General features: G+C 40.6%; 2 protein-coding genes across 2 annotated transcripts in view; both read left to right on the forward strand.

Annotated features, from left to right (window-relative positions):
• The window catches only part of LOC129852906 (genetic suppressor element 1-like), a 27,771-nt gene extending 23,162 nt beyond the window's left edge, over nucleotides 1-4,609 (forward strand). The window contains exons 7-9 of the mRNA XM_055918510.1: nucleotides 1-231; nucleotides 1,134-1,237; nucleotides 1,522-4,609. The exon at nucleotides 1-231 is cut by the window's left edge and continues 114 nt beyond it. Coding sequence (XP_055774485.1) covers nucleotides 1-231; nucleotides 1,134-1,237; nucleotides 1,522-1,662 — 476 coding nt within the window. The 3' untranslated portion in view covers nucleotides 1,663-4,609. The remainder of the gene's footprint in view (nucleotides 232-1,133; nucleotides 1,238-1,521) is intronic.
• LOC129854181 (cytochrome c oxidase subunit 4 isoform 1, mitochondrial-like) overlaps nucleotides 1-13,223 on the forward strand; it is a 230,642-nt gene that overhangs the window by 166,632 nt on the left and 50,787 nt on the right. The gene's annotated exons all lie outside the window — the stretch shown is intronic.

Genomic DNA, 13,223 nt, shown 5'->3' on the forward strand with positions numbered 1-13,223 from the left:
ACACACACCCGCACGCACACTCCATCCAACACCCTCACTCACACCCGCACTCCCAGCCCAATGGGCAGCACTGCCCCCCGCACCCCCACCGAGAGCCCCCAGGAGTGAGGGAGGAGCAGTCTGCACCAGAGGACTCAGAAGAAGAGGAGGAAGAGGAGGAAGATGAGGCCCCAGTACCAAGGTGGCAGGGGATTGAAGCGATCTTTGAAGCCTATCAGGAATACATTGAAGGTAAGCAGTCAGTCACTTGTCTATGTTTATTTAAAGGCCCAGTGCAGTCAAAACGTAATTTCAGCCTGTAATTTAATAAAAATATATATTATTATTGTTATTATTATTTTGGGGGCTGTTTTAGTGGGGTGAAGTTTTGCCCTGCCTGGTGACGACACCAGGTAGGGATTTAGTTAATAGACCAATAAGAAAGAGAGTTCCGAACCTCTCTGCCAATAAAATATAGTTTTCAGTTCTCCCTCCCCACTTAGAACAAATACCCCCAGACACTCCTAGTAAAATTCTTGCTTGAGAAATTGCTATTTGCTAAGAAGCTAATATTTTTTGTTGTTGACCATTTTAATTGAAAACAATCACAATAAGGTACATAATTTTTACCCAGAAATGATTTGATATTGAGGTAAAAATGGCAGCATTGGACCGTTAATGTCTAATGTCCTTGGTTTTGGAATGGTTCAATTATGGTTGAAATCTAGAGACCAATGAACATGTTTGACTTTGGTTAAGAGTAGTCGTAGCGTATTCCCAACACTAGAGGGTGGCATTTATCGTTTTGTACTACTCTCGTTGGTCCAACAAATAGGATGTAAACAGTCAAACATACATACACACACTATCTGTAATGAGTCTTGTGTAGTGAGTTGTGTGCGGTGTGCTGCTTGCCTGTGGCAGTATGGTCTGCTGTAGCTCTAGCTGTGTGCTGCTCTCTGGTTATTGGTACATGGGGAGAGACAGGTAGGGAGTGTTAGCATGGATGCTAATGAGAACCCAGGTCATATCCCCTCAGGCTCACTGTTATTCTCTTCTCCTTCCTCTCTCCCTCTCCTCCTCTGCCTCCCTCCTCTCCTTCTCCACTCCCCTCCTTCTCTTCCCCTGCCTTCGGTCCTCCCTCCCTCCTCCAGAGCAAGGTGTGGAGCGCCAGGTGCTGCAGAGCCAGTGTCGGAGACTGGAGAACCAGCACTACAACCTGAGCCTGACAGCAGAGCAGCTCTCACACAGCATGGGGGTAAGACCCTGTCTGCTACATCTATCATCACTGAGCTTCCTTCAAATCTTTGGAGAAAATATCCTTTCTATTTTAATCAGTTTGTGTGTGTGTGTGTGTGTGTGTGTGTGTGTGTGTGTGTGTGTGTGTGTGTGTGTGTGTGTGTGTGTGTGTGTGTGTGTGTGTGTGTGTGTGTGTGTGTGTGTGTGTGTGTGTGCATGTGTTTTTGTTACTTTCTCTTTATGGAGTTGTTACATTTTTGTTAATGTGGTTTTATTGACTCTACTACCTTCTTCTCTCTATAGGAGTTGATGTCTCAGAGACAGAAGCTGGCGGTGGAGAGGGAGAAGTTACAGGCTGAGTTGGAGCACTTCAGGAAGTGTCTGACGCTGCCGCAGCCCCATTGGGCCAGGGGAGGGCACTACAAGGGTTACCCCCCCAGGTGACAGCTCCACTGACCCCCCAGGCCCTGCCCCTTCCCTCCCCGCCCAAACAGAGTTTATTTTTATGACCCAGCCTGGATCTGGACCCAGATGGACAGCTCCACAGGAGAGAGGAATGGACAGCTCCACAGGAGAGAGGAATGGACAGCTCCACAGGAGAGAGGAATGGACAGCTCCACAGGAGAGAGGAATGGACAGCTCCACAGGAGAGAGGAATGGACAGCTCCACAGGAGAGAGGGATGGACAGCTCCACAGGAGAGAGGGATGGACAGCTCCACAGGAGAGAGGGATGGACAGCTCCACAGGAGAGAGGGATGGACAGCTCCACAGGAGAGAGGAATGGACAGCTCCACAGGAGAGAGGGATGGACAGCTCCACAGGAGAGAGGGATGGACAGCTCCACAGGAGAGAGGGATGGACAGCTCCACAGGAGAGAGGGATGGACAGCTCCACAGGAGAGAGGAATGGACAGCTCCACAGGAGAGGGACAATGGATTAATTGATAGATGGATGGGGCAGCAGGGCCAAGCAGTAAAGCACTGACTGGGGCTGCTGCCAGCCTGCCAGGGACGGTGCCACCAGCCAGTGGTCTGTGCTAACCCTGGGGTCAGAGGGTGCAACGGGCACGTCACACATGGGGCAAAGCTCTAGGACGGCATGGTCAACACACACAAACATACAAAGAGGCACAGACTCACACCATTCTCTTCATCAGGCACCAGTTACTCTCTTACATTGCTATCCCAGACCCATCCTGGACTCCCCTCACAGCCACGCCCACAGAGACAATCCTGCAATCGGAGAGCAGCTCAGCCATGGAATGGGTGTGGTCACGTGACAGGGCGCCATATTCCACCAATCCAATGCCCCTACCTCTGGCCAATCGGACAGGACTGAACCTCCCAGCATCTCTCCTGGCGGCAGGTCAGGCCAGCTTTCAAACTTGAAATGCACTTAAAGAGAAAGACCTGAAGAACTACCTGGTGGTACTGTGTTACGACAAAGAACTGTTCAAATTAGGAAAGAACTTACAAAATGCACATTTTGGAATGAATAAAGGAAATGTTTTATTTCGAGATGAGAATAAGAATTTAAAAGGTGCTTCAGCCTTGTATTGTAAATAATATTAAGACTAAAAATAATTTTGTATGTTTTTATTACTTTAATCATTGTTCTTTTAAGAAGAAGAAAATAAGCCTGCCATTTTTTTATATGTTCATGCTTTTTTGGTTGAAACAGAAAGCTTTGCTTTTAGTGTTTGTTCTGCTGCTGGTCAGGACTGCCCTGTTCGGAGGTATAGATTGAGGGAGAAAAGGAGAGAGAGAACATGCTCTCCTCTTCTCCTCTCCTCCTTTGACCCAGCCATGTGTGCAGCCTTAGCAGCAGCCTGAGCTCCAGCCACATCCCTCCCTCCCCTGGCCTCCAGGCCCCGTAAGGCTTACTGAGATGGGGGTAAGACCTAACTCCAGGCCCCACAGGCCTCCCAGATCCATGTACTCTGTCAGAACACCCACACAAAACCCCTCCTGTCAGGAACAGCATGTTTTACCACTCTCCCTGTGTGAGTAGTTACCCATGGGAAAGAGTAAGTGACCGCTACAGTTAGTCTCTCTCTCTCTGTCTCTGTCTCTCTGTCCCTCTCTCTGTCTCTCTCTCTGTCTCTCTCTTGCTCTCTCTCGCTCTCTCTCTCGCTCTCTCTCTCTCTCTCATATATTCCCCTTCAGCCCCTAGTCCAGGGATGAGCCCTTAGTAGAACTGTTGTCTGATAACTAGACCAATCTCTCTGGACCTTATCATTAAGCACAAGGGACACAACACCCATTATGAGACATTCACATCACTAAACCTAGAGAGAGGAAACAATGCAGACAGTACCATGTGACAATGCACCGAGGGAGATCTTGCTAGATTCTTCTCCTTTGTGTTTGCCATAAAAGGAAATAGTGCCAAAAAGTAGCCCTCCCTTACACAAAATATCATGAGACTTTTTTAAACCTCAAAATAGAGCAATTAAGATAACTCCCTGAATTGAAATGGCCAGCCCACTTCAAAACGTGTTATATTACTACATTGATCCCACGTATCATAATGTCAAAGCCCTTGCCAACAATTGGATAATGGACGATTTTTTTCTCCACTTGAGGGCCCTCAAATCCAAAGTCAATGAAAGGTTCTCTTTTGCCAAGTATATGAATCCTTGTCCTGCTCTGCACTGTGCATCTATAGTGTGTGTTTTCATGCCTACATCAGTCCACCTTGCTGCTGGCCATAGCTGTCTCCTGTGCCTCAGTACCCCTGTTCCCCAGTCTCTCTATTCCCATACCTTCCTTCTGTGGGAGTGTCTGGCCTGTAGTTTTGTAAAATAAAACGTTTAGCCTTACAAGAGGACGTCTGGCAGAATAGATCGCAATGCAGCGTGGGTATTGTAGTGCTCAGTCAGACTTGACAAGGCTTTGAGTATGTAGTCCTAAAGGGGTTCTGTTTGAACTCCAGTTTGATGCTGTGGATATGAGATGGCAGGGAGGGGAGGTTGGCTGCAGGTCTGGTCCCTACATCCCTTTATGTTTCACTTCTGGTGAGTTTTCAGAGGAACAACCTAACCTGTTAAGGAGGCGGAACCATGTTTACAGACCAGAGCAGAGCTACGATAGGAGCACCATCTGTCAATCAGACAGCAAGCGCTACCACTGAGTTAAGCAGCCAATGAGTTAGCGGGAGGACGCTAGGCCCTTCCCCAGAGCCTCCTTACTCTACCAAGCACACGCAATAGCCCCCTGGCTCTATGGAGGATGTCTAGACTCTAGATGCTGTGAAACTCTGATTTTAAAATGTACTTGTTTGAATTCACTGTAATGTAATATATTATTTGTTGAATGTAGTAATTAGGTATTTATGAATATATTGCTGTAATTTCAGACAAAAAATAAAATAAAATATTTGAAAAATGTACTTGAATAGTCAAGTCTTCTCTTGGCCCCATTCCTTCCTGCAGGTTGACCATCTGAGTAAAATTTGAACTCTGATGTGTGTTTAACAGTGAGAGTGCATCTGATGGGGGTTATCAATTAAGTGTTTCTACATTGGATTTGTTTATTATGAGGCAGGAAAAAACTGAAAATATAGTGAAATCATCAAATCAAATGTCAAAACTTTATTATGTGATTACTGATCATAACATGTGATGGTTATAATGATAGTTAGAACATATATGTGATGGTTATAATGTTAGTTAGAACATATATGTGATAGTTATAATGTTAGTTAGAACATATATGTGATAGTTATAATAATAGTTAGAGCATATATGTGATAGTTATAATGATAGTTAGAACATATATGTGATAGTTATAATGATAGTTAGAACACACATGTGATAGTTGTAATGATAGTTATAACATACATGTGATGGTTATAATGATAGTTAGAACATACATGTGATAGTTATAATGTTAGTTAGAACATACATGTGATGGTTATAATGTTAGTTAGAACATACATGTGATGGTTATAATGTTATTTAGAACATATATGTGATAGTTATAATGATAGTTAGAACATATATGTGATGGTTATAATGATAGTTAGACATACATGTGATGGTTATAATGTTAGTTAGAACATACATGTGTTCGTTATAATGATAGTTAGAACATACATGTGATAGTTATAATGATAGTTGTCGTGTCTTTGCTATCGTTAAATTGAAGACTTATAGTTTTTATCATATATTCCTGTAATTAGGGCTTACGCTATCACTTGAGTAATAACGTAACTAATTAACTATGAATTCGAGGGCACCAGGGAAAGTTATTAGATTACAAAGTTATAATTTCCCAATATAACCTTTCAAATATTTTCATATCTGATCAATAGTCTTCTAATTAATGATTTATTTACTCTACCTCGTCAGTCTCATTCCAAACGTCGTAAATCGTTGATCTGCACGAACCCAGTCTTCACTATGAGTCATCCATACATCAATTGTCTTAAATCATTTATTTATTACTAACTAATTAATTCACAGAAATGCATAAACAAACAAACAAACTTAAAATAGTTACATTAAATGATTGGAGCAATATACCCTAGTGGGCTGAACCGGCATGGCGGCTGTTAGACAAAAGGGAAAGTTGCATTCGACTAATAATTCACTACAGAGTCCATAACTATAACAATTGACATGCTAATCCTTACACATGAACGCTCACTCATTCGGGAACAATTGCAATCAATATATATATATAGTTACGTTCAGTGTGTGTGTCGTTTTGATCTTATTGTGGAGAGTTCAGTGACATTCGTTATAGAATGGATGTTTCGGCGGTTGTCTTTCTTCGCGTTCAATGATACCGAATTCCTAGCTGCAGACTAGAAGTCAATATCAAAGACTTGTTATGATTCGTATAAGAGTTTTAACCACGTGGGATGGTTAAAAGATTCAGCAGTCTGGTCTCAAACCTTGGCCCTCTCGTTATCGAGGTAAGCTGGTCTGCAACCTTTGTCCTCTCGTGATTGAGAGAAACATGGTCATAATGGTAATTTCTTAGGAGTTGGGTTTTATTCAGATAGCAGAGAGGGGTGGTCCCATGGTCTCTGACCCATACTGGGCTCAGGGCGGTCCTTGGATTTAGTTCAAATCAAAAAGGTATTTGTATTTTTCTTAATTAAACAGTCCAAAATCATATTACACAATTATACAAACAGTATCATACTCACTCATTCATTTTATACAACAAACAGGTGTAAACCTCATATCTGAGGTTATTATATAAACAGCGGTATGGTAATGTGGTCCCACAGTCTCTCCTGAGTTTCCCACATGGGGACAAATGGACATGTTAATAGCTAGGATCTTCACCAATATTTCCTACTTTGGCAGGAACATGAAATATGTTCGTACCTCACGTTCTGTGAGGTGGAAGAGAATTCCTTTGTCCTGAAAGTTTACCCTCTGTCTTAATACTGTTTGTGGTGGGGAGATTCTCAGGAATTTACGACATCTCTCTGTGATCACCGCATGGGTTGTGGTGGAAAGGGAGAGGCAGGGAGAGGGGGATGGGGTTTGCTATACCCACGCAGGCAACGTCATGACATAGTTATAACATACATGTGATAGTTATAATGATAGTTATAACATACATGTGATGGTTAAAATGATAGTTAGAACATACATGTGATAGTTACAATGATAGTTAGAACATACATGTGATAGTTACAATAATAGTTAGAACATATATGTGATGGTTATAATAATAGTTAGAACATACATGTGATGGTTAAAATTATAGTTAGAACATACATGTGATAGTTACAATGATAGTTATAACATATATGTGATAGTTACAATGATAGTTAGAACATATATGTGATAGTTATAATGATAGTTAGAACATATATGTGATGGTTATAATGATAGTTAGAACATATATGTGATGGTTATAATAATAGTTATAACATATATGTGATGGTTATAATGATAGTTAGAACATATATGTGATAGTTATAATGATAGTTAGAACATATATGTGATGGTTATAATGATAGTTAGAACATATATGTGATGGTTATAATAATAGTTATAACATACATGTGATGGTTATAATGTTAGTTAGAACATGCATGTGATAATTATAATGATAGTTATAACATACATGTGATGGTTATAATGTTAGTTATAACATACATGTGATGGTTATAATGATAGTTAGAACATACATGTGATAGTTATAATGTTAGTTATAACATACATGTGATGGTTCTAATGATAAAACATACATGTGATAGTTATGATAGTTAGAACATACATGTGATAGTTATGATAGTTAGAACATACATGTGATCGTTATAATGACAGAACGTACGTGTGATAGTTATAATGATAGAACATACATGTGATGGTTCTAATGATAGTTAGAACATACATGTGATATTTATAATGATAGAACATACATGTGAGGGTTATAATGATAGAACATACATGTGATAGTTATAATGATAGAACATACATGTGATAGTTATAATGATATAACATACATGTGATAGTTATAATGATAAAACATACATGTGATAGTTATGATAGTTAGAACATACATGTGATAGTTATAATGACAGAACGTACATGTGATAGTTATAATGATAGAACATACATGTGATTGTTATAATGATAGTTAGAACATACATGTGATATTTATAATGATAGAACATACATGTGATAGTTATATTGATAGAACATACATGTGATATTTATAATGATAAAACATACATGTGATGGTTATAATGATAGAACATACATGTGATGATTCTAATGATAGAACATACATGTGATGATTCTAATGATAGAACATACATGTGATATTTATAATGATAGAACATACATGTGATATTTATAATGATAGAACATACATGTGATATTTATAATGATAGAACATACATGTGATATTTATAATGATAGAACATACATGTGATGGTTATAATGATAAAACATACATGTGATGGTTATAATGATAGTACATACATGTGATAGTTATAATGATAGTTAATACATGTGATGGTTATAAATTGACAGTGTAGGTACACATTGTTAGTATAGAAGGACTTGGCAAGGACACATCTTACCATTACATAGCATAGCTTTATATAGTTTTATAAAATGGTTAGTTCTGGCCAGGCATTATGATTAGTTCAAAGTAAAAGGTGTTTTCCATTCCTGCTATATATCACTGTATTATATCAACAACGCTTTATAAATATTAATTATGATTAAAACTAAAAGGTTTGCAACATAGTATTCAGTGATAAAGTTCATATGAATCATCACAGCCTGAAGGGCAGTCATGCAGTCACAGTCTGTCATGTCCTGACCTTAGTTCCTTTTCTGTGTCTCTATTTTAGTTTGGTCAGGGCGTGAGTTAGGGTGGGCAGTCTATGTTCTTTTTTCTAGGTTGTTGGTTTTCTATGTTTGGCCTGGTGTGGTCCCCAATCAGAGGCAGCTGTCTATCATTGTCTCTGATTGGGAGCCATAATTAGGTAGCCTGTTTTTCATTGTGTGTTGTGGGTGATTGTTTTCTGTCTTAGTATTAGTTTCCAGACGGAACTGTTTCGGTTGTTCTTCTTTTTTTTTACTTTGTAGTGTTCAGTTCAGTTTAATAAAATGACGAACACTTACCACGCTGCACATTGGTCCGATCCTTGCTACTCCTCATCCTCATACACAGTCAGACAAGTTTCTCTACTCTTCCATCAAACCCTATCTACCCTACATGCATGTTTAAATGGAAAACAGCCATTTCAACTTAAAAGCCATGTTCCCACATTTGCGGAGACTGCATTCACGATAAACGCTGCATATATCGACTCAATCGGAAATTACCTTTACATTTCAATCACACTATAGCGCAGCTCTTTAGTGCTATGGATTGAATGGAGCAATTATATCGGACACAACAAATATGTATACAGTAGGCTGGAAGTGGTGTTGTAGGGCCAGTAGGGGGCACTCTTCCCTCTGGTCTAAGGAGTTCCCAATGCCCAGGGATAATGACAGGGACATTGCCCTGCGTCAGGTGCAGCCTTTCAGATGGGACATTAAACAGATGTCCTGACTGTGGTCACTAAAATTCCATGGCACTTGTAACTGTAAGTGATTTAACCTTTGTTTCCTGACTAACTTATTATACCCCTCATTCCTAATTGTTTTATACTGTATAACACTCCTCACCTTTACACCATGAAAGCTGATGTCTGAGTATTCTGGCACAAACGGTTACAGCCGTAGTTGTGTATGACTAGAGATTCATCCAGGTCATTTAGCAACATTTGAGTTTATGTCTTGTTCGGAAATGACATTCTCATTCTGGATTGGATAGATTTGTATCACCCTTATTTCTGCTTGTAGATATTTAACACTACCTCCAACAGAGGACTTGTGGATTGGCAGTCAAAATAAAACACGGGCTACAATGGAAAACTATTACGTGTAGTTGAATTTTTCTGGACCAAGAGATACAACCAAGCAGTCATCAATATCCACTCTGTGTCTTTTTCTCCACACTCTCTCAAAGGTGCCTCTGGGAATACTATCGCTTTCAAAATAAATGTCCCCAGGGTACAAACAGTATCTCAATACATTACGGCAAAATAACAAAAGTCGTAAAAAAGTAATGCTACAGATTTTTATGTCAACATAAGTCTAGGCTTTAGAGCTGCCATGAATACGTATCCGTTACATCTCTGGTTGTTTTGCTCTGCTCTCTGCCGGCCTGCTCTTATCCTGTTGGTTCTCATCCTCACTCACTTTCTTTCTGTATTCTCGGACCTTGCCAGCTGCCTTACACAGGCTCAGAAAAGCATCATTATTCACCACAGGAAGTTCTTTACACTTGTCCTCAAATTTCTCATCTGGACAAGTCAACAGTTCCATCAAGAATCCTCTTGTTTTACCAGAACTTCCTTGGCCCTTTAGTTCACTCTTTATCTCACCATGGATGTATGCACTTGTTGCCCAAACCCTAGGATTATAATGTGATTGAGCAGTTGTCAGGCCATCATTATTTATTTTACACCTTGCTGGAACAGTGGTAATTATGGGATTGTCAGCGGTAAAGACTGCTGTGAATCTTTCACGGTCCTTAACTTTTTTGATACATTTTGGCGACTCCATTGTTTTGCCTTTTCCAAGAAAGCTCTCTGTTAGTGTGTCCTCCCCCTTTAGGAGTAAAACACAGAAGTTGGGCTCTGGATAGTATGTGCCGAGAGGAAAGTGTTTTGCTGTCTCAATTCGAATCGCTCTGTCAACCTGGCTTGGCCTCTTGAAATCCCCCTCAGGAAACTCATAGCCTGTTGACATCACCGTTGGTGGGATGCCAGAGTGAGTGTTAGAGTGCTTTCTGACTATCTCTAAATAAGAGCTGTACACTTGGTTAAAGTCTACAGTATCAGCGTCAATGAAACTGAAATAGATCAGAGCGTCAGGATCCTGTCCTCTCAACTCTCTAACAAGCTCTTTAGTTTCTTCATGATCTTTTAGATATTCTCTGATATCCGTATATGGTATACCTTTATTTTTATTTATGCTGTCTACATATTTAATGTCACCTTTGGGTCCCCAGGTAAATGAAATCTTTTTAAACTTCAATACCGTATTCTCCTTCACGTTCATCAGCACTGCTAGCTGCTTCCTGAGGTCAGGAGATTCTTTGCCATTGAGGCCAATGATGATGGCCACGTCTTTCAGGAGCTCCTCATCTTCCTCCTTAAAGCCTGTATCCTCCAACAACTTCAGTAACCTTTGAACCTGCGACTGGATTTGCTCCAGTGGTCGGTTGTTGTCAGGTAGTGGGACCCACATGGGCACATTGATCAAAAACTTGATCTTTTGATCCTGGTTCTGCTTCTGGGTTTGTCAGGAGAAACAACAAAAACAAACCATGTAAGGTTAGAAAATGATCGTACTTTTAGTCACTGTTAGAAATCTGCAGAATCCCTTGGAGAGGACAGATTTCAACTCTGAAGCTCATTGACCTCTCACTGTATTTCATAGATTTGAGCCCAGATGTTTTTCTATTACAATGACACTGTTGTTGGCTCACCTGACTGGACCCCTGGTTGAGCTTGTTCCTTCCATCTTGGTCCCCTCCTTTATCCTTCTTCGTATTAGAGGGCCCTGGCTGCCCTGGCTGTAGGGTGTTGTTCGACCTCTTGGCACCAGCCGGCAACATGTGCAGCTCAGTATTCTCCAATCTGCAGAACAAAACGGAAATAAATCATGGTTTAAAAAAAAAAGTTATAACAAGTTATAACATAGCTACCAGTAATAGGAAAATGTACTTTGAGAGGACTGTGCCACCCCCATCACCCAAAACGTTTTCCTCCAAAACTCCCTTCATGAGTCATTTTCACCAAATGGTGTCCCCACTATCCCCAATCTCCCTACCGTATTATGTGTTCGCTGGTGTCTGGGTTGTTGACATGAGACTGTCTGCTGGGCGGCTTCACAATACAGTCTGAGGGGAGAAACAGGCTATTCAGAGACAGAGCATTTTGGGAAGGAGGTAGAGTTCGTTAGATTGAATGTGTAGTGATAAACCATTCTCTTCTAACCTTGTGTTACATTACAAGCTGGGACGTCTACAGGTTCATCAGATGCCATCCACAAACAGCAGGAGAACATTGAGGAGCGTGGTTGGGTTGCCGGAACCATCATACGAGACGTCTCTGGGGATATTTCTTCGGATATTTCTCGTGATCTTTCTATCTGTTGTCTGTTATTACCCTCCATGATGTCTCAGACAGACCTACTGTATGAGGAGGAAAGGATCTATTTCAAATCAAATCAAATGATATGTGCAATACATCTCCATTTCATAAATCTTCTCCTTAATTTGCTAAATAATTTTAAATAGTAATATTTTTTTTGCGCTTTCCTGTTACCAAGAATGGATTCTCATTTCATTACTGGCTATTGACATTTTATAAATCCAACCATACTTCATTGATACTTGAATGTTGATAGAGAATATACTAGAGCTTAGAATAGCATACTACATTTGATGAAGACATCGATCAACCCATTCACTATTTCCTTGTTTCTTAGTGAAACTAAATGATTCAGATGGTTTTTCCTAATGCCTCTAAAGATGGAGATATGATTAGGCCTATCTAAAAATATATATTTGTTGGTGTTCTCAGCAATCTACCCCAGTAGTTTCCCTGTGGGACTTGTGTTGTGTTGCAGGTCACCAACATTCCTCCACCATGTTGAATATTTCATTAGAGACCCATCTTCCTTTTCGGATACGTTCGCAAGAAAACACCTGCATCACTGCTGTGGTTTGTTATTTACTGTACAACATGAGGAAGCATTGTTGTGAGCACATTTTAGATAACTGTAACAGTCCTGACCTGTTTTATGTTGTTTTTATGTGTTTATGGTCAGGGCATGTGTTTTGGGTGGGCAGTCTATGTTATCTGTTTCTATGTTGGTTTTGGTTTGCCTGGTATGGCTCTTGATTAGAGGCAGGTGGTTTGCGTTTGCCTCTAATTAAGAGTCATATTTAGGTAGGGCATTCTCACTGTTTGTTTGTGGGTGATTGTCTCCTGTGATGTCTTTCGTCGTTGTCGATGTGTTTTTCACTTACGGGACTGTTTGGCTGTTCGTGTGTTTCGATGTAACGTTCCTGTCCGTGAGTTTACGTTTATGTATGTGAGTTTATGTTCAGGTTCCGTTCTACGTCGTTTTGTTATTTTGTAGTTTTGAAAGTGTTTTGTTTTGTTTCGTGGCTGTCAAATATATAATAAAGATGGCATATTTCCCTGAACCCGCATTTTGGTCAGAAGATCCTTCTCTCCTCACCTCATCTGAGGATGAGGAGAGCGACAGCCGTAACAGAATCACCCACCAACAAACAGTGACCAAGCGGTATGGGAATGCTCGACGGAGCAACAGGAACTTCTGGACTTGGGAGGAGATCTTGGACGGTAGAGGACCTTGGGCTCAACCAGGGGAATATCGCCGTCCAAAGGAGGAATTGGAAGCAGCGAAGGCTGAGCGGCGCTGGTATGAGGA

The sequence above is a fragment of the Salvelinus fontinalis genome, chromosome 4 (assembly GCF_029448725.1).
Source record: "Salvelinus fontinalis isolate EN_2023a chromosome 4, ASM2944872v1, whole genome shotgun sequence".
Lineage (NCBI taxonomy): Eukaryota > Metazoa > Chordata > Actinopteri > Salmoniformes > Salmonidae > Salvelinus > Salvelinus fontinalis.